This window comes from Aegilops tauschii, chromosome 5, assembly GCF_002575655.3.
Source record: "Aegilops tauschii subsp. strangulata cultivar AL8/78 chromosome 5, Aet v6.0, whole genome shotgun sequence".
Lineage (NCBI taxonomy): Eukaryota > Viridiplantae > Streptophyta > Magnoliopsida > Poales > Poaceae > Aegilops > Aegilops tauschii.
In genome coordinates, this window is record NC_053039.3 from 548761449 (window position 1) to 548789022 (window position 27574).

At 45.2% G+C, this 27574-nt stretch overlaps 2 protein-coding genes and 2 pseudogenes across 2 annotated transcripts; 1 reads left to right on the top strand and 3 right to left on the bottom strand.

The window, feature by feature from the left end:
* Nucleotides 1–1440: 1440 nt before the first annotated feature.
* On the bottom strand, nt 1441–5100 carry LOC109751740 (glutamate decarboxylase 1-like; annotated as a pseudogene).
* An 8086-nt stretch (nt 5101–13186) lies between these two features.
* LOC109751751 (dirigent protein 22) lies at nt 13187–13975 on the top strand. Its single transcript, XM_020310636.4, has one exon. The coding sequence runs from the start codon at nt 13223–13225 to the stop codon at nt 13790–13792; it is 570 nt and encodes a 189-aa protein (XP_020166225.1). The 5' UTR covers nt 13187–13222; the 3' UTR covers nt 13793–13975.
* Nucleotides 13976–19300: 5325 nt separating this feature from the next.
* On the bottom strand, nt 19301–20893 carry LOC120965424 (uncharacterized; annotated as a pseudogene).
* A 6210-nt stretch (nt 20894–27103) lies between these two features.
* On the bottom strand, nt 27104–27565 carry LOC141023143 (uncharacterized). Its single transcript, XM_073499474.1, has one exon. The coding sequence runs from the start codon at nt 27563–27565 to the stop codon at nt 27104–27106; it is 462 nt and encodes a 153-aa protein (XP_073355575.1).
* Nucleotides 27566–27574: the final 9 nt, after the last annotated feature.

A 27574-nucleotide genomic window follows, 5' to 3' on the forward strand; every position in this document is an offset into this window, starting at 1 on the left:
TTACTAGCAGCGTGTGGCCACACACGGCTAGTATGTTCCTAACGGGTGGCGTGTTGCAATCGAACGCTGCCAGCATATCCAACACTGGTGGTGTTCCCTGGAGTCACACGCGGCTGATGATACAGAGAACGTGTGGCGCTGGGAATTTCGCACTCGGCTGATGATACAGAGAACTTATAGTGTGTGCAAGCGTCGCACGCTTCTAGTTTATTAGTATGTTGGTAGCGTGCAGGATACCACACATCTATAATACCTAAATAGTTGATCCCCACTACTTCTAATTCTCTCAACATGCAAACCATCCACCTCACCAAGTGTGCCATGTCAGCATCCACTAACAATATTTTTCAGCCCATGCAAACCTTATTCCATTATCACTAATTCTCTCAACATGCAAGCATCCCACTTCAACATGCACTAATTTTTTTTCAGCCCATGCAAACCATACCAATATGTTTATTTTTGTAACTGGACATATGTAGTAGCTAAGATAATTATTTAATTAATTTACTTACTAAAGGTTGTGAAATAACCTGATTTACACAGAATGCAAGTATGGTATATTTATATGTTAAAATTAGGACCTTTTGATTTATATCTTTTCCTTCATATATAAGTCATCTGTAATTAATCTTTATATTCCTGCGGCAACGCGCAGGGAAATTACCTAGTTCTACTAATATGTTGTGCAGGGCAAATAACAATACAGCGTTTTTTGCTATAGTGGCAGTGTTGCACATTTGATACATATATGAATATAAGAAGTATTATGCGCAGATTTGATACATATATGAATATAAGTACTATGCATTGAATAATAAATGTTTTTATGTAACACATTTTAGATGAATCCAAATTTCAAAACATGCATATACATGTATACATAACACATTGATGTCGTTGAATTACAAGCATGCATTTCACATGCCAAATTTGTAGAAGACATTGTGCATTTCACCACAGTTCAAAGCATGCATTTGACAATGACGGCTCGGTCGATGGCTCCAATATGTTGAAGTTGCGGTGGACGAACATGAAAAGAACAAATTTGAGCATAGATATCAAACATAACACATGAATGGCAACCTACAGGAAGATTGCCACATAGCAAACGATGGCATGATTTATGAACCAAAGGGCTCGCTTTTCTGCCATGGAAGCATGTGTGTCTATATATAGGACTCCTCTTTCACACTCCTGAGTGTGCATCTGTCTTAGAGAGTTGCTGGTTATTGGATGTACTTTCGTTAGTTATCCGTACTTGCATGCATGAACAACCTCCCAAAAATTAGCGATCCGGTGCACATCACTCTTGCCGAACATTTTTCGTTTGGCGAACGGTGTGGTTTAGGAGGACAAATCCCAACCCACTAGGGTTCAAACCCTAGACGCTCGCATTATTCCTAAATTTATTTTAGGCTTCCGGCAATGTGCACTCGAAGGAGACGTTCCCGTCGGCTGCGAGCACCTGTGTGACATCGTAAAATATCAAGATGTTATGCCGGCTCCCGGATGTGCTCATAGGAGTAGGGTGTGCGTGTATACATTCATAGGGTTGAGTGTATGCTCCCGTATGTGAGTGACTTCAATTGTACTAGGTTCAAAAAAGATTTTCGTTTTCATGCGTGCACTTACTATTTTTAATATGTGTGCACATACTTATACTTTGTTTTATAAAAGGTATAAAGATTTTCTAGCGCAGACTCGTGCACGAATCACTGGACTGAATTTCAGAGGACGTATTTCATTAAGAATATTCCCGTATTTCTTTTGGCAAAACTCCCGTTTCAAGAATATTTAGGACTACATACCAACAGACACCTATGGTAATGCTACCTCCGTCGGCATTTCCTATTTAGCGCTGCAGGCGCCCGTTACAGTGCAATTTGCAAACGGGCGCCTGCAGCAGTTCAAGATGGGCCGGCCCATTCTATATTTCTCCTTCCTGTTTTGTAAACGTCAAAAAAAAAGTGCTGTCACGGGTGTTCGAACTCGCAGCCTATTCGTTTGGAGCGCTCGGCTATAGGCACCAGGCCATCCACTCGCTGGTGCAAGGCTTGTTCGTTTTATTGCTTTTATTCGTTCTATACTTCGGTTTATTCTGTTTTCTTTTTTCTCATCTTTTTTTGTTTTTTTACTGCGTGCTTTTTTGAGATCCGTGAACTTTTTATTTAAATTCGTGAACTCTTTTTCCCGAATCAACAAACTTTTTTTGAAATCCGACGAACATTTTTGAAATTCGACGAGCTTTTTTCAATTTCGGTGAACTTTTTTCTTCAAATAGATGAACTTCTTATCTAAATCCATGAACTAATTTTTTCGAAACTCCTGAACTTTTTTTCAAATTGATGAACCTTTTTCAAAATCAAGGAACTTATTTTTCAAATTTGATGAGCTTTTTACAAAATTTTGAACCTTTTCTTAAAAACTTTGAACTTTTTTTGAAACTCGATGAACTTTTTTCAAAATCAATGAACTTTTTTTCAAATTGATGAACTTTTTTCAAAATCAATGAACTTTTTTCCAAAATCGATGAACTTTGTTCAATTTAGATGAAATTTTTCCAAATTCGATGAACTTTTTTTGAATTCGTGAACTTTTCTGATTTGGCGAACTATTTTTTGAATATGTGAACCTTTTTTGCGTGCTCATGAACGTCAACTGTAATATGTGAACATGTTTTCAAATAACAAGAAAAAACAAACGCTACAGTGTAATACGCAATAAATAGCGCGTATACATTTCTATTCTTAAAATATTTCTCGCTGCTAATATTCACTAGTAGTTAGTTGGTGCAGTGGTTCTGCTGTCCGTGTGGAAGATTGATGGCGCGAGATCGATTCCCAGTTGCGTGCTATTTTTTACTGTCTTTTTCCGCGTCGCGCCTTCTGCGATCGTGGGCCGGCCCGTGAAGCCGCTGCTTCGGGCGCCACTTCCCTTGTGCGGCGCTGAAGGCGCCCAATAGGAGGTCCCACCTCCGTCCCATAATAAGAGTGTTTTGGACGGTCATTTGGATTCATGGGCTAGGATGGGCCGAATTCTTGTGAGATTCATAGTTCGTAGCCGAACAAAAACAAACGGACTTTTGCAGAAAAATAAAAAATACTTCGTTTTCTACTTTCATCCGAATGCAATTTAAGTGGCTCGCTGTCGACATAAACAAGAGAGAGAACACAACACCACCATGGTTTACTTTGTAAAACCTTTATCGCTTTAACAGAAATACTACTATCACTGCCATGCAAACTGTCCAAGTCATAAAAGCCACAGCAAAAGTTTGGTTACAATCTGCCTAAAACAACCAGTACAATCATAGCTTTTACTCGAATCATGACCATCATTTGGATTCTGGAGACTCTTAACCGTCACTGCTTATTACTGCAGACGTCGTTGGACGGGAGCGCGTCGAGCTGGTTCATGACGGTGTCGATGTCGAGGACCAGGCGCTCGGCGAGGGTGCGGCTGAACTCCTCCCGGATAACGACGCGGAGCACTGTGACGTGCTGCGCGTCGGCGGGCATGGTGTACGCCGGCACGATCCAGCCGAAGCGGCGCAGCATGTCGGAGACCTCAAACTCGTCGTGGCGGGTGTGGTCCTTGAGGGAGAAGGCCACCAGTGGCACGCCTTGGTCCTTGGACACGATGTTGAAGCGGCCCGTCTTCTCCAGGCCCTCCTTGATCACCATGGCATTCTCCTGGCAGTTCTCCATGATGTTCTTGTGCCCCTGCATCCATCGTATAATTTGACAAATCTCCTCGGTATGATCGATGGATGTTTGAACTGCGCGCGACTCCTTGTCATGAGCTAGCTATAGTTACCTCGAAGCCGTGGCGGATGAGCTGGTAGTACTGCGCGATGACCTGGCTGGAGCCCTTGGAGAAGTTGAGCGTGAAGGTGGGCTGGTCGGTGCCGAGGTAGTTGATGTGGAAGACGAGGTCGTCCGGCAGGTCCTCCTTGGTGCGCCAGACGCACCAGCCGATGCCGGGGTAGACGAGGCCGTACTTGTGGCCGCTGACGTTGATGCTCTTCACCCACGGCAGCCGGAAGTCCCACTCCAGCTCCGGGTACAGGAACGGCGCGATGAAGCCGCCGCTCGCCGCGTCCACGTGGATCGCCGTCTCCCACCCTGTCTCCTTGTTCTTCTCTTCGAGCAGGTCGTTGATGCGCTTCACGTCCTCGAACTCGCCGTTGAGCGTGGAGCCTAGGATCGCCGCCACGCAGATGGTGTTCTCGTCGACCATCTCCACCGCCTGCTCGGGGTCCATCACGTAGTACCCCTCCCGCAGCTTCACCTCCTTAGCTCCACCTCAAAGTATCTGGCGAACTTCTCCCAGCAGACCTAGGTACAAGAGCATCGCAACGTAAATTTCAACTTACACCTCAAAGGAGAGGAATTCTGGGCTCTCAGTTTCATGAATTCGTGAGCTAAGAGTTACTTGGACGTTGGCGCCTGTGACGATGTTGGGCTTGTCGAATGGCTTGCCCTCGGCCTTGCGCCTGTTCTGCCACCGCTTCTTGAAGGCCAGCCCCGCCAGCATGATGGCCTCCGACGACCCCACCGTGCCCACGCCCACGGCCGTCTCCGACTCGCCCAGCGGCGCGTGGAAGAGATGCGCGATCATGTTCACGCACCGGTTCTGCGATGCAATGCAATGCCGCACAAGGATGCAAAAACGTCAATACAAACTATACAATAAAAAATGGAATAATACGTGCCTGGAGCTCGGTGGTGACGGGGTACTCGTCCATGTGCACGTAGTTCTTGTTGATGGAGGCCATGATGAGCTTGTCGCACTCGGGCTCCATCCACGTCGTCACGAACGACGCCAGGTTCAGCCGCGGGTTGCCGTCGAGCATCAGTTCGTCGTTGATGATCTGGTACGCCGCCTCCTTGGGGATCGACTTCTCCGGCATACGGTACCTGTCCACCAGCCGGTCGATTAGTAAGAACAGACCACGAGATGAGAGCATCGAGCAAGAAGAACAACAGGGCACGCATGCATGCACATACCTCGGGAGAGACGAGCGGACATAGCGCGAGAGGCGAACGAGGAGTGCACCGACACGTCGGTGTCTGAGGCGCCACGGGAGAGCACCATGGCTGCAGCTACCCGATCGAGCAGTCGACCTAGCTACTCGCGTTCTTGGCTCTAGCTAAGCTGGCACTACACGAATCAGCCGGCGCAATATGATGCGATGGTTTTGGTGTGTGCTAGGGCGGAGGCGACATCCCGGGTATATATACGCGGACGAGGGACGACGCGTGGAAAGGAAAGGTCAGAAGAGGAAGGAGAGAGTCAGGCTCAGGCCTGGTCCAGGTAATATTCGCCTTGTGCCCTCAATAGGCAAGAGCTAGCAGCACGGGGGAAGCCTGCCTTATATTCGTGGTTAAACATGAACAAAGCATTTTTTTTGGTGAGAAAACTTCCAATATATTCATCATCGATCATGGTAGTACAAAGGATACCAGAAATAATAAAAATTACACCCAGATTCGTAGACCACCTAGCGACGACTACAAGCACTGAAGTAAGCCGAAGGGGCACCGCCGTCATCGCACCTCCCTCTCTAGAGCCGGGCAAAACTTGTTGTGATGGACAGTCAGGAAGTCGTCATGCTAAGTCCCTATAGGACCAGCGCATCAGAACAGCAACCACCGCCGTTGAAAAGATGCTTAGATTGGAAGGATCCACACACGAACAAAGACCGGATCCATGTAGATCCACTGAAGACAAATGCCGACCGAATCCCACGAGATCCGCCGGAGGCAAGTCTCCACATGCCCTCAAATGACGCTAGAAGCACCACCTGAACGGGGGCTAGGCTGGGAGAAACTTATTCCATCTTGAAAGATCCGTCGCCGCCTCAACTCTCTGAGCAGGACACAAGCACTAAGAAAGTCAGAATAGCATCTAGAAAGTGAAGCCCTCCCACCGGCAATGGTCGAGATCCACCCCGCCTCCATGGCCCTAAGGCCACAGGAGACGAGGTAGACCGGCGTTGGCGCCGACGGGTGGCAGAAGGAACCCTAGCAGCAGCTGGGTACGAGGGCCTCCTGAACAACAAAGCTTTTTTGTACACAACACGAACAAAGCTTGAAACCCGTGTCAAACAACAGATTTTTTTTGCGAGAAAAACAACAGATTTTTTGGCCAAAAAATGTTAAACAATAATTCAACAAAAATCTATTGTGTTTTCTCGAGGGAACGCCCTTTGGTGCGTCCAATTCCGGATGCCAGTCTCAAAAGGGCGAGTGTGGCAATCTTGCTCGCTCCCAGTGCATCCTCGTGAGAGAATGACGCGACGTTCGCCCTCATACACTCTCCTAAGAAAATAACCCCGTGTGTAGCATGACACTTTCCTATGATGTAGCATGATAATTACTGGAAGCATGTATGAAAATGTATCTACGTGGCATGATAATTCGCCCCGCTGTAGCATGGCAATTGGTGAACATGTGGGCAACTCACCTTTTCTTAGCCTGGCATTTCTCTTTGCCGCAGCATGACAAATCCCTAAAACGCATGCCAATTTTCGCTGCTGCAACATGGCAAATCCTGAAAGGTATGTGAATTCCAACTGCTATAATTAACATCATAATTATTTCTTCTTAGCATGATAAATCTCTTTGTTATAACATGATAGTTCCTGCAAACACTCCACGTGAGTGATTTTTAAGGGAACGCTTACTGTTGCAGCCGTTCACTCGAATGAGCCTCCTAGAACGCAATATCGTTCGCGCCAGGGACACCAGGGAGGACACGTTCTATCCGTGTAAGAATCTTAATTCAATACCACACTTACATATTTGAGGTACATACTTGTACTGCTTGTCGTACAACCAAGCGCGGCCAAACTCAGTATTCCACGAAACAAAATCATTGGCAATACAAGGTGCACATTGATCTAACATAACAATGGTTCTTCATCTAAATAACCAGCCTATCCGATCCTACTGCTTCCATTTTATTTTTGGGTATTACATAAATGCCACTTCAATTATGGTGATTCATAAAAAATGCCATTGCAATTTTCAAACTTTGAAAAATGCCACTGTAATTTTTGCAAATTTTGAAAAACGCCACTGCAGACTTCGAAAAATGCCACAAAAAATGGCATGAAATGGCACTTTTTTTAAATTTTGGAAATTACAGTGGCATTTCTCAGAATCGCCAAATTTGGAGTGGCACTTATCAAATTAACCCTTTAATTTTTCATCGACTGTTCTTTTCATTCTCTTACCTACATATCAGTCTTGGAGCTATATGTGAATGTCGGTGCATGGAAGTTTGGAGATGGGGTGGGGTTACGGGAAAATAAGACTATTTACTTCAATTTAGGTCCCTAAAAAAGCCTCAATGATTTCTTCTAGGCTAGGGCGGTGCCCCCCCCCCCCCCTCCCTCCCCTCCCCCCCCCCCCCCCCCCCCCCCCCCGCTACATATGCATGTCTGTTGTGCCTGACGCAATGGTGACATTGGATGACAGTGGCAACTACACCACGAGCTTGGATGCCCTAAAGGACACCCATGCCGGAGCACGAACCGCCACACCATCTACGTCAAGAAGGGCGCGTACAAGGTGGTGGAGCCGGCCGTCTTGGCCGAGGACATGTGAAACCTCACACTGGTCGATGACGGCATTAGTGGCAGAGCTGTGTGTAGCAGGGGATGAAGAACTGCACCCACTAGTCAGTTCACCCGAAAGCTCAAGCTAATGGGGAAAGATGGGTTATGCATTTATACATCAACACTCCCCCTCACGTGTAGCCCCCTCACGCCTAAACGTGGACCAAAAGTGGTTTGCATTGCGTCAGCCGGGTCTTGAACTCAAGACCTCTCTTGGCTCTAATACCATGTAGAACCGCACGCACTAACTAGTTCACTCAAAAGCTCAAGATGATGGGGAAAGATGGGCTATGCATTTATACGTCAACAAAGGAGAGGCACCGCCCCCAACCTTGCTATACTCACGGACTAAAAGACATAGCTCAGGTTTAAGAAAGTGTTGTCATATTTTCACCTCTCCTAAACGTTTCTTCTTCTCACTTTTGCCCTCTGTGAAACCCCCAGATATTAGTCGCTTTCTTCTTCTCTCATTCATGTCCAGCCATGGTGTTTGGTCGGTTTGCCCTGTTTTTTTTCTTCCCTTTTCGATTCTTTTTTTCGTTTTCTATGTTTTTATGGGGTTTTCCGTTGGTCTTCTTTGAATTTTCGTTTTTTCATTCTTGGAACTCCCGTTTTCTTTTTTCTTTGTCATAACTTATGTTTCTTTTTTTTCACTGGTTGTTTTCTTCTCTGTTTTAGCTGGTTTATTATTTTCTTTCTTTTTTCCTTTGGGTTTTGCTCGTTTTACATTATTTTATTATTATTTCTTTCTTTTCCTTTCTTTCTTTCTTTGGTTTCTTCATCTCTATTTCTTTTTCATTGCTTCTCTTCCTATTTCAATGGTTTTGCTTCATTTCTCTTTCTTTTTATTCAGTTTTATTTGGTTTTTCTTTATTTCTTTCTGTGTATTTTTCTTTATGGCAATCGATGATTTTTATTTGTTTTTAGAACCATCTTGATAGACTTTTTTTATGTGTCGTTTGTATTATTCTCCCTAATTCTTCTATATACATTTTACATGTACATGTAAAACCATATTTATACATGTTAAAATTTCAAAATACACAATTAATATTTGTATAATTAATGTTTTGATGTCTACATTTTTTGTATACAACAACCACATTTTTTAATACATGATCAAATTTTCAAATACAATGATAACATTTTTTCAAATACGTGTTTGATGTCTATTTTTTCATAAACATTGTACATTTTCATATATACATATGAAACATTTACGTATTTGATATATGTTTAAAATTTTCTAAATACATGATTAACAGTATTTTATAATTTCACATACATTTTTTTGAAATGCATCAAAAGTTTTAGAATGTCAGAATTTTTTGGTATGCTATCAATTTTTATCATATATACGTTTGAAACATTTGTTTTATATATGTTTAGCAATTTTATCAAATATATGATTAACTTTTTTGTAAAGTCACACACATTTTTTGAAACACGTGAACATTTTAAAATGTCACAAATTTCTTTTAATATGCTATCAACAATCGGTTTAGTTAAGCTAACAATTGTTTTACGTTATGTTAACTTTTTCCAAATCAGGATTTATTTTTTCAATTAAACATTACCTATGGAACCTACCAGGGCCGGTCCATTCGCAACACACTGTCGTGAGCGGTCGCTCCAACTCGGATTAGGCGAGATATAAGAATGCCCCGATCCAGCAGCTCCAGTGTTTTTAGTGAGAACGATCAAGCAGCTTCTTTAAATCTATTTGGACGAACTGTTTTTTCCTTCTTCAAGGAAGACAGAGAATTCAAACGTATCTAAGTAGAGTGTTTATGCACAAAAAGAAAGGAAGGATTCAATCAAAATGCTAAACCAATTAGAGAGCTCTTGCTTTCCATAAAAATAATTGTCGATGGATGATGAACAATAAATCAGAACTGAGAAGTGTGGAAGGGTATATTTTACTTTATAACATTGTATTACGTAATTGTAGAGTTATGTAATGCGAATAAAAGCATCAGCACCAAAGGGACAAGTTCCTTAGAAAATTAGGCAATTTTATTGTATTTATTGAATTAGCAAATATTCTAATACCATTTTCTGTTTTGATTGTATGTAAATAAACAACAAGCAACATTTACTCCAGAAGATCTCTATTTCCAGAAAATGACCAATTGAAAAGAAGGTAAACTATTATTGTCTCATACTTTACACTGCTACTATCATATTAACTATTAGTCTCATATTTGCCTGGACATAGCAGTACCGGAGAGCCAAAACTACTATGTTGACATGTGTGAAATAGAAATTATCTGGCGTTAGTTGATTTGCCTGCATGTTGAATGCATGATGACTGGTAGTTAATGAATCGAGGGTGTATATGGACGACATTAGTGAAATACAGTTGTAAGTGATATGTGTAGTTAGTTTAGTTTCATTTTTTTGGCAGAGTATCGGCAATGATAGTACTAAAATACATATATAAGTGACATGTGCAGTTTAGTTTTCATGGAAACTATCAGAGAATACTCAAATGTTTTAAGCTTTATCTTTGTCTATGGAGATCATGTGCATGGGTCTCAGTAATGACATTCCCTACGAAACATGTATTGCTATTTATATAAAAAGTATAAGTGTCTTAGGCTGGTCATAATGGAAGTACATAGGCACGCATGCCAACCAAGCAATTTTCTATGACTTGGCATAAAATTAAATGAAGAAAGAAAGAGAGTTGAGTATCATATCATGATACCATATCATAATAAATGTTTTGCTACTATGTGGCAAGCATGTCAATAAATAAGGTCATCTATGATACTATGCATTACATAGGTAGTATTATACACTAGTATCATATGCATGATACTAAGTTATGATACTACCCACTACGGGTAGCCTTAGTTCGGCACAGTCTTGGTGTGCATGATGGTTAGACCTACTAAAATTAGTACTTTCAGTAAATAGAATTGCTAAAGAACAGCGGAGGTGTCTCTCTAAGAAGTTAAGAAATATTACTTGATCAACAATGCATAACCAGATTTTGTAGCTTCCTATTAGTAGTAGTATTACATTTGTTTAGAATTCTTAGTACGCGTTCCAGTTATAGATAGCAACTCGTTCGTCATTGGCATATTGAACATACCTGAAATAGCACAAGCACGAGTGCAACTGATATGATTGTTTCACATTTTCCTTCTTTTTGGTGCGATTGGATTTGAGAAAAAGACTCTGGCTAGTGCACCCTGACCTGGGCAAGCACGACCCACGAGTGCAACTGATATGATTGTTTCACATTTCCCTTCCTTTTGCTGCCATTGAATTGGAGACACTACTAGCTAGTGCATGTTTCTTTTGCGAATACTAGCTAGCTAGTGCACCTGGGCAAGCACGACCGTGTCTAGCCTAAGTCCACTACCACGGGACATGCACGTGTGCTTTTCAGTTTTTCAGTTCTGGTTGCTCGGCGTGGAAGCCAAGCACCACAGGATGTCAGGATCGGTCTACTACCACAAAGGCTGTGACGACCAGCATTATGCACCCTTCCTTGTCTACGAAATACTTTCCTTTTTCAGTGAAGAGTCTACAAAATACTATAGAATTTCCATCCAATAAAATGTTTGTGGATTGTGGTAAGGACAATTGTTACATCTCATGCATGTTTCTGGATTTTCTATGCTGTGGAATATCTTAGGCACAAGCGACCAACCGTGCAGTTTGCTTTAAAAAAACGATGCTCGCGGACCGTCTTTTACGTCTCATGGCAAAAAATGTCAGCAATTCCAACATGCACTGTCGCTAACTCCAAGTACAGTACAATGGTAGAAATGCCTACCCCAAGAGTGCGCCATGACCCTTATTTTGGTCACATCATGATCATCGATCTAATCCGTGGAAGTTCCATTATCGTCGAAGAATGGCGGGGTCTACTTAACCCCACTACGGATGAATAACATCCCGTGCGAAAAGTGCCAAGTACGCACCCATGTCCCCATCCTTCAAACGAAAAAACGTGAAGGTGTACAATTGGATTCCCATATGTTGTTGATTTCTGCCTTCATAAGAGCAACTCTAATGGGGCGATCCATTTCGTCCGCCGCCGTCCGTTTGGGTTGGCGCGGACAGAAAAGTCGGCTCAACGCACCGATCCAAACGGACGCGCGTCCGCTTTTCGTCCGCGGGCGACCCATTCCCGGCCCATTTTTGAGCCGGATTTCGTCGGCGCGGACACGCGACGGACGCGCGCACGCTCGCCTTCTCCTCTCCCCGGACCCGCTGGTCGGTGGCTCATTGGCCTCCCCCCTTACCCCCCAGCCAAACAACAACCCTCGCCCGCCTCCTTCGTCGTCGCCGCCGCCGCCGCCCTTTTTTGCCGGCGACTCTGTCAGCCGCCGCCGCCTCCACACCCGCCCAACAACGCCGCTCACTCCCCCCGTCGCCCACCACCGCTGTCTTGCCGCCGGGGAGCAAACTGCTTCCCACCGCCGCTCCGCCCACTGCACAGCCGCCTCGCCGCCCCGGCCACGCTCGTCGGACGCCGGCCCACTCGTCGGACGTCTGTAGGGCAGCTAGCTGGTCCGTGCGCGCCACGACTCCCCTCGCCGGCCGTCTCCTTCTTCGACGCCCGCAAGCTGTTAGACAGTTTGCCAAGGTATGAAAATGGACTCCGCCGATGAGTTCTTTTTCCGCAATTTCCTTTACGACTCCGACGATTCGTCGTCCGACTACGAGGAGGAGATATTGGCTGCCGTGTTGGTCCATCACCACCTCCACAGCCAGCGGCCGTTGTTCCGTGGCTCCATTCCGGGCCACCTTCCGGCGTTGAATCGCAACCGAGAGAGCGAGCATTTCCTTCTTTGGAAGGAATACTTTGATACAACAAACCCGTTGTTCAAATATCAAAAAATCTGCTGTCGTTTCCGTATGAGTAGGCATCTTTTTCAACCGTATTAGAGAGGGGGTGGTCGGCTATGATGACTATTTTGAGTGCAATATATGTATCTTCTTTTATTCGTTTGCAAAACTATGTGAAACATTTTTATTTGTATCCGGCTTGTAAAACTATAATATTTTATTCGGTAAACTATGTTATTTGACATTATGTTTGGAATGCAAATCAATGTAATATTGGGCGGCCAGCCGGCCACGCCGCACATATGGGTCGGCGCGTTGGGCGCGCTGCCGACCCAAATCTAAAAGAGGGCAGACGCCGGGCGGGTGGCCGATCCAAACAGACAAAAAGCGAACGAAATCGCCGTCCGTTTAGGTCGGCCCGTTGGAGTTGCTCTAATTTCACCACGGACAACAAAAGTACGGTGATCCAGCTCCACTCACAACATTCCTCCAAAACCACAAAGTCCACAATCTAAAACCTACAAGCAACATCATAACCGCTGATCCTCTGCATAGTGCTCCCCGGGTCAGGTGCCTATCACCACTGGCCAAGCAAAGTATTGTCCATGTTGCCCAACCACTGTCCACTCCACTTCATAGAGCAGCTTTCTGGATCGCCAATTGGAGCCCACCACGTGTCGCTGATGTTCCTTTACACTCCCTCCATCCCACTATAAATGACAGGTGAGGTACACTTGAAAGATCGCACAAAGTCACAGACACTCACTGAAGCACCTAGCTCAAGAAATGGCCAAGGGAGCGGTGATGCTTCTTGTGCTATTCACGGTGCTGTCGGCGGTGAGCGAAGCCCAGCTGCAGCACCGGGCCGGTCACAGGACCTTGTCCCACGGGCATCGCCGGTCCGCCGACCCAGCGGCGCCGACACATCTCCACTTCTTCTTCCACGACACCGTGAGCGGCGCGTCTCCGTCGGCGGTGCGGGTGGTGGGTCCGGCCGACCCGTCATCGCGGACCTTCTTCGGGATGGTGAACGTGATGGACGACCCGCTGACCGAGGGCCCGGAGCCCGACTCGGCGGCCGTCGGCCGCGCCCAGGGCCTGTACATGGGGGCGGACCAGGCGGAGCTGGGCTTCCTGCAGACCATGAACCTCGTGCTCACCTCCGGCCCCTACAACGGCAGCACGCTCGCCGTGCTCGGACGCAACTGCCCGCTCACCGACGTCCGCGAGATGCCCGTCGTCGGCGGCACCGGCGCCTTCCGCTTCGCCCGCGGGTACGCGCAGGCCCGGACCCACTGGCTCGACTTCAAGACTGGCGACGCCACCGTCGAATACGACGTCTACGTCATGCACTAGCATGAAAATGCTTCAAAGGCTTTTATTTTCCTCGTTTGTTTACTTCCGGTTATGCTTTGCTTTGAGATTTGGGCGTTTTCTTTGTCCTAAATATCGGTGCCTTTTTTTTTTGGGTTAACTGCCTGTCAAGTTGCAAGAATAAGTGGCCCTATGTGAAACAGTGAAAGGCGTATACTTTTTTTATTATTGAAACTTTTCTATCGTACTTTTTTTTTGCTCGAGAGATGCAAAAGCCTTGCATTTTGAAATTTGATGCATTGATGTGTAAGATCAAAGACACAAATTTGCAGGGGCACGCACCTGCCAAGGCCTGCCCGGCCGCTCGATTATCTTGCGATTCACGAAGTAGTTGGATCCCGCACGAGGGCACGGTAAGTTTTGAGTTTCAGTCATTGAAACTTACGATTTTTCATCCGAACTTTGAGATTTTCTCGCTCTCTTTTACCAAGTTTCATAGATAAATTTTGAAGACATTTTTTTCTCGGTTGCAGGCACAAATATCATGATTTTATCAGTCGCTCGTACTAAGTTTTAAGAGTTGAAATTTGACGTTCATTTTCATAATTCATCAAATATATTTAAATTGGATCTTATTTGAGAATCCTCGTCAGTCCTCACGAGAAACGCGAATACGAAAACAAAACTTAATTAGGACTTTTCTTTCAAAGATATAAAAGTTTAAAAATCGGAAGCCAAAAATAAGAGCACGCACGAGGGACTACGTGGCATGAGACCTGCGTGCCACAAATCCTCGTCGAGATCAAACAAAGGTAATGTCCAATGGTTACAACATGACTTCTCTAACCAGTAGACACTGCCATCGCCAAAAGCAACATCGCGAGGCCTCTTGATTGCCTTGTCATTGTTTGTTCAGAAACTAATAATTTCCAATTATTATGGAGAAACCGACTTCTTACAGATTAGCTCACTGCGCTCTTCGTTTCACAATGTAGTGTATATTTTGGAGAAAAATGCTTATATGGTCCTTAAACTTGGCGGTGATGTCCACAATGATCCTCAAATTAAGCAAATTCTTCAATATAGTCCCAAAAGTTGAGAACACCGCTTCAAATACAGTCCTTAAATTTCGCGAACCGATCCTGCGATACGTCTCACACACCTTTGTTGTACACCGCGCATAAGGGATTTTTGCTGAAAGCCACCTTAGATTTTATTTAATTACATAAAACCCCTAAAATTAGAAATGTGAGTCCCACATGTCAATATGAGAGTTATTTTCTCAGAAATTCCGACATTATCCGGTTTAAACAGCGGTGCGATGAGCGCAAAAAATTCACTCATTACCTCACGCAAATGCAATCTAGGCCTTGCCACGCCACGCAGGAATGGTTTTACCGTGTGGATGTGCATGGAGATATTGGCCTACTATATCTCATCGATACATCCAATAAGTTGCATATGATGTATTTACACTAATGAGAGCAGGGGCAAAGGGACATAACTGTATTATACTGAGACAAAACCGTTCAACAAATGCACGCATTGTTTGGCTCCTCGTGCAACGGCTGAATCTTCGATCAACCCACTTGATATTAAATGTGGTAGCAATGAAATGCCTCAAACGAGATCTTTTAGAAAAGGAGGATCAAACCCCGGTGTCTCAAACAACATAGTATCTTGTGGTTACCTTTCTGTAATTAGAACTGACCTAATGGTTATAAAAGTGAAAGTAGATGACCTTTTGCAAAGTATTCCTAGTGACATAAAGGGGGGTATTCACATGTCTATATATGCTCATTTTTACGTGTCTCCATATTTTTGAGAGATATTACGAACCTATGAACAAGAACCCCTTCAAATAAAATACCCACATCAAACATGCATTGCGTACATAAAAAGCTAGCAAGTATTCTTATTTTCTCGACATGGCGAATCAAAGGCCAACATGCCAAATAAAATTAAAAAGCCAACATGTAGCCAGGATGTGTTATTGGAGGACACCAGTCAAGCTTGGATGAATCTTCAGAAGGGAAGTTGGTACCTCGCAAAATAAAAATATTTGTGTGGGAGGGGGTACACCAACTATTGAAGTGTGTGGGTGGTGGCCGGAGGGGGGGGGGCATAGCCCCCTATCCTATATACATGACGTTGTCGAAGAAGAAATCGGTGGAGCCTTCGATCTGTTAATCATAGTACATCTGCCTATGATCCTTGGCATAAAGGGTTCCCTGGTAGCCGAGGATGGGGCACAGGTAGACGACATACCTGTCAGACTCAGGCATGAGTGTCCCTGCCCGGTTCTTTCTTGGCACTCGTGTCGTGAGCGATGAAGCCTTGTCCTAGAATTATAACTCTCGCAAGCTAAACGAGTAGCTCATTTCTCGGCTCAAACTCGTTGGCTAACGAGTCGATCTGAGTTTTTATCTGAGCTCATTGAACGAGTCAAGTGAATGAGTTACTTGTTTAACTCGTCAAGCTCGTTAATTAGAAAGAACATAAGTTAAGCATCAATATTGTTGTCATTTGCGGCGTGCAATATGTGCCTCTTTGGAGTAAAAAAATTATTGTTATGATTTGTGAAGAAAATTGTGTGTTAACTTTTTATTAGAGTATGACATATATGATAACTATACTTTAATGTTCACATATTACAACATCTTACTCGCGATTTGCGCAAGGCAAATAGAGTCTAATTTGAGCTTGTTATGTTAACGAATCCAGCTAAGCTAACTTGCTTATGTCTATGAATTGAGATTATGTAATTTCGAAGCCAACAACCCATCTTTTTTTCTTTTGCCAATTAGCCCACAACCTATCTAAGGACGCTATCTCATTAGTATAGGCCGGCATATTTGGGTTATCACTCCCTGTAACACTAATTTGACGCATGTAAACAGTTTGATTAATTAGTAAAGCTTAGCGGGGTTGTCTAAAAAAACCAGCTCGCACAAATGTTGATGTGCATAGATCTAAATCTGACCGAGACCGTGTTAATTTTCTTTTTGACAATAGATACTGTGTTGAATCTTCTTTTATTTTTCTGACGGTAAACACTGTTTTAAATCCTAGCAGACTAAGATTTAGGAAAACTGTTTGTTTTTTTTTTTGAAAGAGCAAAACTGTACTCTCTCTGTTTCAGAATATAAGGTGTATTGATTTCTTTGCAAGTCAATCATTTGAATATTTGATCAAGATTATAGAATAAAATAACAACATTTGTAATACCTATATTTTTCTAAAAACTTTGTCAAACATACACTCATTTGACTTTTTTAAATACACCTCATGTAAAGAAACGAAGGGAGTATTGTTATAATACTATTATTGGAGCAAATGTTATTATACTACCGCCAAGGTCACATGAGCAACAATAAAAACATGAGATGCCACATAATACTCACTCCGTATTTTAGTCCGTGTATAAGATTTGTATGTCAAACTTCATAAAGTTTGATCAGCTTTATGGGAAAAAAATATGAACAATCATAATATAAAATCAGTATCATTAGATGCATCACGGAATTAACTTTTATATTATATAACTTTAGTGTGGTATAGATAAAATATGAAACTACTTTTCATGATGGATCAAATGATATAAACTACTTTTCGAATTTTACAAAAACTCGGTCAAACGTGCACCCATTTGACTTTTTTCTAAATACACCATATATAAAGAAACGAAGGGAGTATTGTTATAATACTATTATTGGAGCAAATAGTATTATATTATCGCCAAGGTCACATGAGCAACAATAAAAAAACATGACATGCCACATAATGCAGACTGTTTTTTTTTAGTCTGCGTATAAGATTTGTTTGTCAAACTTCATAAAGTTTGATCGACTTTATGGGAAAAAAATATCAACAATCACAATATAAAATCAATATCATTAGATGCATCACGAAATTAACTTTTATATTATATAACTTTAGTGTGGTATAGATGTTGGTATTTTTAATGTAAATTTAATCAAGCTTTACTATATTTGACTTCGGATAAATTTTATATGCAGAGTAGAAAGAAACGGAGAGAGTAATATAGAAATCCAACATAGGCCAAGCCACTCCAATTACACGGCGGGTACGTACGTATTTACATGGTTATAAAGCTAGCCGAGCAAACTAGCTAAAGGTGACGATCAGTCGGCGGCGGCGGCGCCTTGCCCAACGCCTGCTCCCTCGCGGCGCTGCGGCGGCGGCGGTTCGTTGAGGAACGCCCAGCTGCTCCTCGTCCACCTGCATGCACACAACCAGGGTACGTACGTCATCGATGCACGTACACATGCATCCATGCATGATGCATGTTACAAATATGTACTCAAGCAGCTCATGCTAAGGTATATGTACCAGTCGCGGCTTGTGCTGGGGCTATCCGTCATCGCCGGAGGCGACGAACGGACCTGAGACAGAGTCGACGGACGCGGGGTCGACCTCGACAGCGGCGAGGTGACGACGGTCAGGCCGCCGATAACATTGTCCTCGGGCGCCGGCTTCTTGTGCTGCCTCCAAAATGGCCTCCACGTCCTCCTTGGTCAGCGACCGGTTCCTCATGAAACGAACTGCATAGACGCATGTATGTACTATCAGGGCTAATTATTTGACGAGCTGCTCTCGCACCGTCGATGATGGTGGACGGTTGCACACGGCGATAGATAGTGTACACGTTTGTGGCGGTCGTCGAGCGCCCATATCGACCTCTAGCAACTCGACCTGCTAGCGTGGAAGCGTGGTCGACGAGCATGCACACGAAGTGATCGATCGGTTGTTTTTTTTTTAATGTTGGTAGTTGTTCTACCAAATTCATTGATCATGGGGAAAGAGTAACAGGAGCGCCGAAAAGGGCAAAGACATCGAAGAAACGATGCCATTAAAAGGAAAAAAGATGCACAAAAGGGTCCTCAACCCGGGTCAAAAGGAATTCCAGCTCCTGTCATGTTCCACATAGTGATTTCGTCCTTCAGTCGTTGCACGAAGGTGCGCATGTCCATCCGTAAGTCCTGGAAAATCCGTCGGTTGCACGGTTGTGAATACTAGTACTTGTGATAAGGAAGCCTCAGTACTCTGCAGGTCATTTTATACTCGCTTGCTAGCATTAGCATGCATGGATAAGCCTGAGCTGTCCAAGCAGGGAGCTTTCCCAGTGCTGCGTGTCTGCCATGCACGCGCCTGCGAGTCAGGGCGTGCGTGCGTGCTGGTGCGTATGCGTGCGGCTCCTTTCGTCGTCATCCTCTCCATCGTCCTGTTCAGCCGTCCGTCGGTCTCTAGTTTATGCTGCAGGGTCATCGTTGTCGGCAGCTCTGGACGCTAGCTGCGCGTGCACTGCCCTGCACCGCATGCGTACATTCGTTGCGCGGCGACACGAACGCGGCCAATTACGGCCACCTCACATACGAGGACGGCGCCGAAATGAAAACAGAGAGAGAGAGAGAGAGGAGAATGGTGAATGGACATCGTCACAAGTGCGACGGTCTAGATCGTATGCAGTAATAACTGACAAGTAGACACATGAAGCACAAGGATTGTCACATGATGAGACCATGGTCATACCGCCGAGTCATACATACGTTGATACATACACGATCCCACCATGGAACATACTTACATATGTACTGTATACAGCTACAGACTCTTCGAGTACTACACCACCCTGCCTCTGCCTGATGATCCCTGGCGCGCCCAAAAACAAAAGATCCACCCACCAGGATACAGGGATTCGGCTGTTAGCAGAACCGGACCTACTAACATACTGCTACTTGCAACTACGTAGTTGGACCTCACACCGGCAGCACCAACACCACTACAGAATACACTACAGATCCACCCAGCAGGATACAGGGATTAAGCAGCTTCAGCCTCCAAGTTCACTTCAGAGAGCAGAGCACAACACACACGCGTCGGCGTGGATCAGAGATGCACGGTGACGGTAGTGGTGACGGTGACGACGACGCTGCCGGAAGAGCCCCAGAAAGCGTCCGGCACGAATAGGAAGTGTCGGGGCCGGTACCCCTCCAGCCGGCGGACGTACTGCACTTTCCCCGACGCCGCCAGCGAGGGCGACCCAGTCCCAGGCTCAGGCTCGTCGCGCGTCACCACCATCCTGTACTCAACTTCCTCGTCTTCTTGGCCGGGCTTGGGATGTGGGCAGATGCGGACCAGCGACAGCGAGCGCCCAGCCAGGACGTCGCCGCCGTTGAGCAGGAGGATCACGCTCACCCTGTCGCCGTGAAGGAGCGCGTGGACAGCAGGCTCGTCCCGCCGCAGAGTGACGCTCGCGCCCCGGAGCAGGCCGCCTGTGTCACAGTTGGGCGCCGGCGCCAGCGCGTGCTCGTCGCGGACGTGGTCGTAGAGCAGGGCGCCGCGGTAGGCGCAGCCGTCGAACGGGCAGCTGTAGGGCGCGTATGGGCACGCCTCCTCCTCGTGGCTCCGCAGCTCCGTGAACTTGACCGTCTCCTCGCAGCCGTGCCTGCTGAACTTGCATGGCCTGGCCATGCCGGCGAGGACCTTCTCCATCGCCCGGCAACGGATGTCGCCGATGCGCTCGTGGCAGCAGGAGCACTTGCGGTCATGCCGATGCAGCAGTTGCCGCACGCCGCATGCCCGTTCTTGCACTGCTCATCAATCAAGTTATTAGAGAGACAAACAAACTATTATTGGCATGGTTCTGCGCAAGGATTGAACAAAATCATGCTGCGACTAATGCAGAAGTTACGTTTTTGGGACACTTGCCATGAAAATCTGCGAATCAAAAGGCAGGGAGCAGATTTCACATTCAAGCGTGTCCATGTCGTGGGAGAAAACATTGCTCGTCTCTAACTCTTCCTGCGGCGCCATCGTGCTGTCTGGAGTTTCGGCGCTGATTTTCGCCTTCTTGGAAGCGCTCCTCTTTCGCCCCATCACGTACGTACGCGTAGCCTGGCAAAAGCAAACAACGACGACGGTTCAGCAACATGAACACCAAGCAGCATAGGAGCAGAAGAAGTAGCATTGCATCGCATCAGCGTGCTCGCCTGAATGAATGGAGGTTGAGGCGGAGAAATCTGTGCAGCGGGAGGCGGAGGCCCGTCGTGTTTGGCGATGTCTCCGGTTGGCAGCGTCGGCTGGCCAACTCCTGCGCGGCCGTGTTTTCATAGGCAAGCACGAAAGCACTGGACGACCAACGTGGCCACACGGCAGGACATGGCAGGGAACAACTGGACACGTGAACACGCCGCTTAATGTTCGGGCGCCACGCAGACCCACACGCGGCGTGGTAAAAAAGGTCCGTGTAGACAAGTGTGCCAGCACGGGGCTGTTGTGCTGTGAGATTATCAACTTCCAAGGTAAAAGCTTCTTATCCTTTTGAGCCGCAACTAGAATATTCTCTCCGTTTTTTCAGTCCGCATAAAAAATTTGTCTTAAATAAAACATAATAAAATTAAACAAAATATAGAGAAAAATATCAACGCCACAATATTAAATCGATGCCGATGCATCAGTGAATTAACTTTGTTATTGCATATTTCTAACATTGTAGATGTTCATAATTTTGTACTCCATTCGATCCAAATTAATTGTGTAACTTTTATACAACTCATCGATGGGACTATATAAATTTGATCAAACTTTGTAAAGTTTGACTTATATTAAATTTTACTCCCTTCGTATAGAAACGGATGCATCTGGACGTATTTTAGTTCCAAATATATTTATTTTAATCAATTTCTGCGACAAGTAATACGTGACAGAAAGAGTATATGTGAAGTAAAAAAACCAAGGGAGTATTTCTCAAAGCAAAACATCGATGGGGTGATTGCGTTCTCACGTCCTTCTATCCTTCCTTTTTTTCCGTATAATCCCTCTTCTTTATATATTTCCTTAAAAAGCAGGGAGGCTCTTCCTGACTTCATAGATTTTCTTCACACAGTACAGATACATACATTTATACATACACATAGATACATATACTTATGAATGCACGCATGAGAATCCTACCCGCATCTTCGATAGACCGAGCGGCACATCTTCTTGAGATTCATGAAGGCACAATAGGCGTCTCTGTAATCGACGGGAACGTCCTTTTGAACGAACATCGTAGAAAATGCTGAAGTAAATTCAGGAAAAAATGAGCACCAGTGCTAAGTGTAGAAATTAAACCCTCGTGGGCTAGTCAACTACAAAAAATCACTTCTTTGAGTTATTTGGACTCTTTGGTTGGTCTCAAAACTGAGCTATCTTCTGATCCGTCCAAAGGGAAAGTGGTTATTTCATATGGCAAACCGGTGCATCAATCACATGCGATAATGATGCAAGAGGTACAACCCAAGTGGTGTCCCCCTGTTAGTGGTTGGGTTAAAATAAATACCGATGGTTCATTTGCTGTGGGATGGTACTGCTGGTGCGGGTATGGTTCTAAGAGATGTCAAGGGCAAGATGATATTCTCATGCTGTAGGGTGTCGTTTTCATGTCGTGAGGCTCTCGAAGCTGAATTGTGTGCGTGCATGGAAGGTCTCTTTCGCCCTACAAAGAAGTGACTTACCTATCATAATTGAGATGGATTCTATAGTTGCTGTCAAGTTGATCCAAGGCCGGGAAGAGGATAGAACAATCTACGCTTCTCTCATTAAAGAAATTAGGCATCTTTTGTCTCTTCGTGATTCTTGTATTACTCATGTTAATCGTACTCAGAATAATGTTAGTGATAGTTTAGCTAAGCTTGGTAGAGGTGAGGGCAGAACTATAACTTGGTTAGGGTCTGGCCCAGAAGTTGCTTTGTCTTTAGCTTTTGATGATGGTAAGGATCTTGTGATTGAGTAATACAAGTTTTCACCTGAAAAAAAAACTACAAAAAATATAATCATCTGACCTAGGCTCGGTTCTTCCACTACATAAATATGAAGTGGAATACGATGGCACTTCCTCGAGAATCCTCCCAAACGAGGCCCGGGCCAAGATCGCGACATCGGGATGTGTCGACTCGACTAGAACCTACCAGCCCACCCTCACATCGCATCTAGTCACCATGGTGTGCACGAACTGGCCACTCATCGACGACCAACCCAGAAGATTGCATCTGGGATGGCTATATCTCGAACGACGACGCTGAAAGATAATAAGCGTTCCTACTCCCTCGAGGGGAGCCGCGTCTCGTATATATTGATGTGGGGCAGAAGCCTTGCCTTGGCGTACAAGAGATATTACAGGAGTTTAAGTAGAACAAGGAATAGGAAGGAGGTTGAGATTACAACGCAACGGGTTACAGAAATATTCTCTAACACCCTCCCTTAATCTTAAGTATCCTAGATTAAGATTACTCTTGAACTCCTCAAATGGTCTTGCTGGTAATGCCTTTGTAAAGCCGTCTGCTACTTGATCCTTGGAGGGAATAAACCGTATCTCGAGTTTCTTTGCTGCAACTCTTTCTCGCACAAAGTGAAAATCAATTTTGATGTGCTTTGTCCTTGCATGAAACACAGGATTTGCAGACAAATATGTTGCTCCCAAGTTATCACACCATAAACATGAGATACGATTCTTCTTGATTCCCAATTCTTCAAGAAGTGATTCAACCCAAATGATTTCAGCAGTTGCATTCGCCAAGGACTTGTATTCAGCTTCTGTACTTGACCGTGACACAGTGGCTTGCTTTCTAGCACTCCAAGAAATAAGATTAGACCCAAAGAATACTGCAAAGCCTCCAGTTGATCTTCTGTCATCACTGCATCCTGCCCAGTCAGCATCAGAGAATGCACTCACAAGAGAGGAATTAGAACGTTTGAAATGAAGTCCTATTCCCATAGTATGCTTCACATATCTTACAATCCTCTTGACAGCTGACCAATGTGCAGAAGTAGGTGCATGCAGATATTGACAAACCTTGTTGACAGCAAATGAGATATCTGGATGTGTGAGAGTTAGATATTGTAATGCTCCCACAGTACTCCTATACCTTGTGCTTTCCTCCTCCTAAAGTGGCACACCTTCATATGCTGAAAGTTTTTCTGAGGAAGACAAAGGTGTAGGAACTGGCTTACAATTTTTCATTCCCATGCGAGACAGAAGCTCAATGATATATTTCTCCCGATTTAACACAATTCCATCTTGAGTTTTCTTGACCTCAATACCTAGGAAGAAATGCAAATCACCTAGGTCCTTCAAGGCAAACTCTGAGCTCAAGTCATGCAGAAGTGCATTAGTAGCATTTTGTGAAGAACTTGCAACTATGATATCATCAACATATATAAGCACAAAAATGACTACTCCAGCCTTGTTATAAATAAACAAAGATGTATCAGCTTTGGAGGCAATGAAACCAAGATATTTCAACTGTAAGCTCAATCTGGAGTACCATGCTCTGGGTGCTTGTTTTAAACCATAGAGTGCTTTGTCAAGCTTGCAAACATAATGTGGTGACTTCTTATCCTCATAACCAGGTGGTTGTCTCATAAACACTTCCTCTTCTAGAATACCATGCAAAAACGCATTCTGTACATCTAGCTGTCGTAGACTCCAACCCTTGGATACAACAATGGCTAGCACAAGTCTGATAGTCGCAGCTTTAACAACAGGATTGAAAGTGTCCTCATAATCAATACCATAACGTTGTTTAAAACCCTTTGCAACTAGACGTGCTTTGTACCTGTCAATGGAGCCATTTTCCTTCTTTTTAATTTTGTAAACCCATTTGCAATCGATGATATTTTTACCTTTCTGATTTGGTACAAGATGCCATGTCTTGTTCCTCATAAGTGCAGAGTATTCCTCATCCATTGCCTTCTTCCACTTAGGATCATCAAGTGCACTATTCAATGTTGTTGGTTCTCCTGAAATACACAACATTCCATACGGTATAGTCCCATCTTTTCTTATTTTAGAATTTCGTATACCTTTCTGTAACCGAGTCATAACTCGTGAAGGAGTCGTTGGCTGGACCACAGGAACACTTGCCACAGAAGATCCTGAGGAAACTGGATGCACAGGAGAATTTGACACCTCCTGTACAGAGGATCCCTTAGCCGTTGGTGTAGCCGCCGGTGTGGCCACCTCCTCTGAGTGCACACGGGTGCCAGCCACCCGAGCCGACACAGCGGATCGACCGCCCGACCGCGGTTGCAGGCGCACGCTGGGCGAGGGGGATCCAGCCCCGCGGCTGGTCCCGCCTGCTGCTGATGTGGCGGCGCGGGAGTGGCGCGCGCTGGGCGAGGGAGATCCGGCCCCGCAGCTGGTCCCGCCTGCTGCTGAATCAGCGCTGCGGTTGGTGGGGGCGCGATCCGAGGCTGATTTGGTTGCGTGATCCGAGGTCTGCACGCGCACAGGAGTTGCGGGCGCCGCCGGATCAGCTTCGTCATCCGTGCCAGGTTCGTCTCCTTCCTCAGCATGAAATATAAGATCATCTTGGGCTATATTTTCGAAATTTTGATCATTTTGAGCGCCGTTTTCACCAGGGACCTGCACAGGCAATAGAGAAGAACCAGTACTAGCAGGAATATCATCACTTTGATTAGTACAACTGTCGCCCCCATTATCAAAAGACCGAAGATGTGGAGGAAGAAGGAGGATTTCCTTGCGGAGAAGTGCACCGGCATTGGGATGAAGGGAAGCAAAAGGAAACACGGACTCATCAAAAACAACATCTCTGGATATGTAGACCCTACCAGTAGGAACATCGAGACATTTAACTCCTTTATGCATGGGACTATAGCCTAAGAAGACACACTTTTTGGAGCGAAAAACGAGCTTGCATGTGTTGTAGGGTCTAAGGTTGGGCCAACATGCACAACCGAAAACACGAAGAGATGTGTAGTTGGGTGTGACACCAAAGAGTCGTGTAATGGGTGTTTCAAATTTGAAGACTTTACTTGGAAGCAAATTGATAATATATGTGGCAGTTAAGAATGCTTCATCCCAGAATTTGAGTGGCATGGATGCATTTGCTAGCAATGCTAGCCCCATATCAACTATGTGACGGTGCTTTCTTTCAGCAGATCCGTTTTGTTGGTGAGCATGAGGGCAAGAAACATTATGTGAAATACCAAGTTTTTGGAAGAAAGAGTACAATTTTTCATACTCACCACCCCAGTCACTTTGCATAGCAATGATTTTGGAGTTCAGTTTGCGTTCAACAAGATTTTGGAAATTAATGAAGACTTGAAATACATCAGATCGTTTCTTTAACAAGTAAATCCAAGTAAATTTACTATAGTCATCAATAAAGCTTACATAGTAAGAAAATCTCCCAACTGAAGTAGGGGCTGGCCCCCATACATCTGAAAATATAAGTTGTAGAGGAGCAGTAGACACACTAGGAGAGATGGGGTAAGGTAATTGATGACTTTTTGCTTGTTGACACGGATAACAAACTGACTCAACACTATTCTCATAAGAGAGTTTATTTTTGCTAAGAACATATTTAACTATGACTGAAGATGGATGACCTAATCGACTATGCCACCTTGATGATGATGGCTTGGTGACAATGTTTGCTTGTTTATTGGACCACGAAGATGATGATGATGATATGAGTGGATAGAGGCCTCCCACGCACCGTCCTCTAAGAATGATTCTCCTTGTTCTCAAGTCCTTAACCAAGAAAAAGTAAGGATAGAATTCTATAAGAACATTGTTATCAAGGGTGAATCGCTGAACAAAAACAAGATTTTTGGAAGTTTGAGGAACATGCAAGACATCTTTAAGGAGCAAAATTTTCATGGGGTTTTTAACAATTGAACTACCAATGTGGGTGATATTCATACCAGAACCGCTTGCCGTGCGAATTTGGTCGCCTCCGTTGTATTTCTCCCGTATTGTCAACTTGTCAAGTTCACCCGTGATGTGATTTGTTGTTGCACTGTCGGCGTACCAATTGGTGTCCATGCCATAGGAGACAGCATGCGCCTCCTTTTCTTCTTGATCATTCTCCTCATAGCGCCACCAGCAGACACGTGGACCTCCTGGATGATGTCTGTAGCATATCTCGCACTCAGGATAGTCATGCTGCTGCTCGCGTACCTGTTGTTGCTGTTGCTGTCGAGGGCGTCCTTTGAATCCGCCGCCTCTATTTGCAGGAGAGGGCTGGCGGTCACCGCGGTCACCGCGGCCGCACCCTCTTCCTCCTCGCCCGCGGGGTCTGCCACGGGACTGGCCGCGGCCTCTGTAGACGGCGTTGGCAGATGAATGAAACCCGCCTGAAGACGAGTCTCCCAACATCTCCATCCTCTGATCAAAGGCGGAGATCTGAGCAAAGAGGTCGTCAGCGGTGATTGTGTTCTTGACAGCGCCGATCGCCGCCACCATGGAGTCGTAGTCGCGGTCGAGTCCTGCCAGCATGTAGTCCACCATCTCCGGATCAGAGACGGGACGACCAGCGGCAGCTAGTTCATCCCAAGGCTCTTCATCTTCGCCATATACGCCGAGCTCGACATTGTGCCCTTCTTGGTGTTGGTGATCGCGATCCTCAGATTGGTGATCCGGGACTGTGATTGCGAGGCGAAGAGATTGTTCACCGTCGTCCAGAGCTCATAGGTGGAGTCCTTCCCGACGACTTGCGCAAGGATTTCTGGAGACATGGAGTTGAGAAGATATGACAGGACCTGCTGGTCTTTGGCGATCCAGGGCCCGTACAGAGGGTTCGGCTCTAGGGCCGTCGTCTTGTCCGCCTTCGTGATCTCCACAGTCTTGGGCAGAGCGGCGTCAGAGTTGTCCAGGAGCCCGGTTACCTGCACACCTCGCAGGGCTGGGAGCACCTGGGTCTTCCAGAGGATGAAGTTTCCTCTTGCTAGCTTCTCAGATGGCGGCGAACCGAGGTTGAGGGCGACGCCGGCTGAAGAAGCCATGAAGACGAT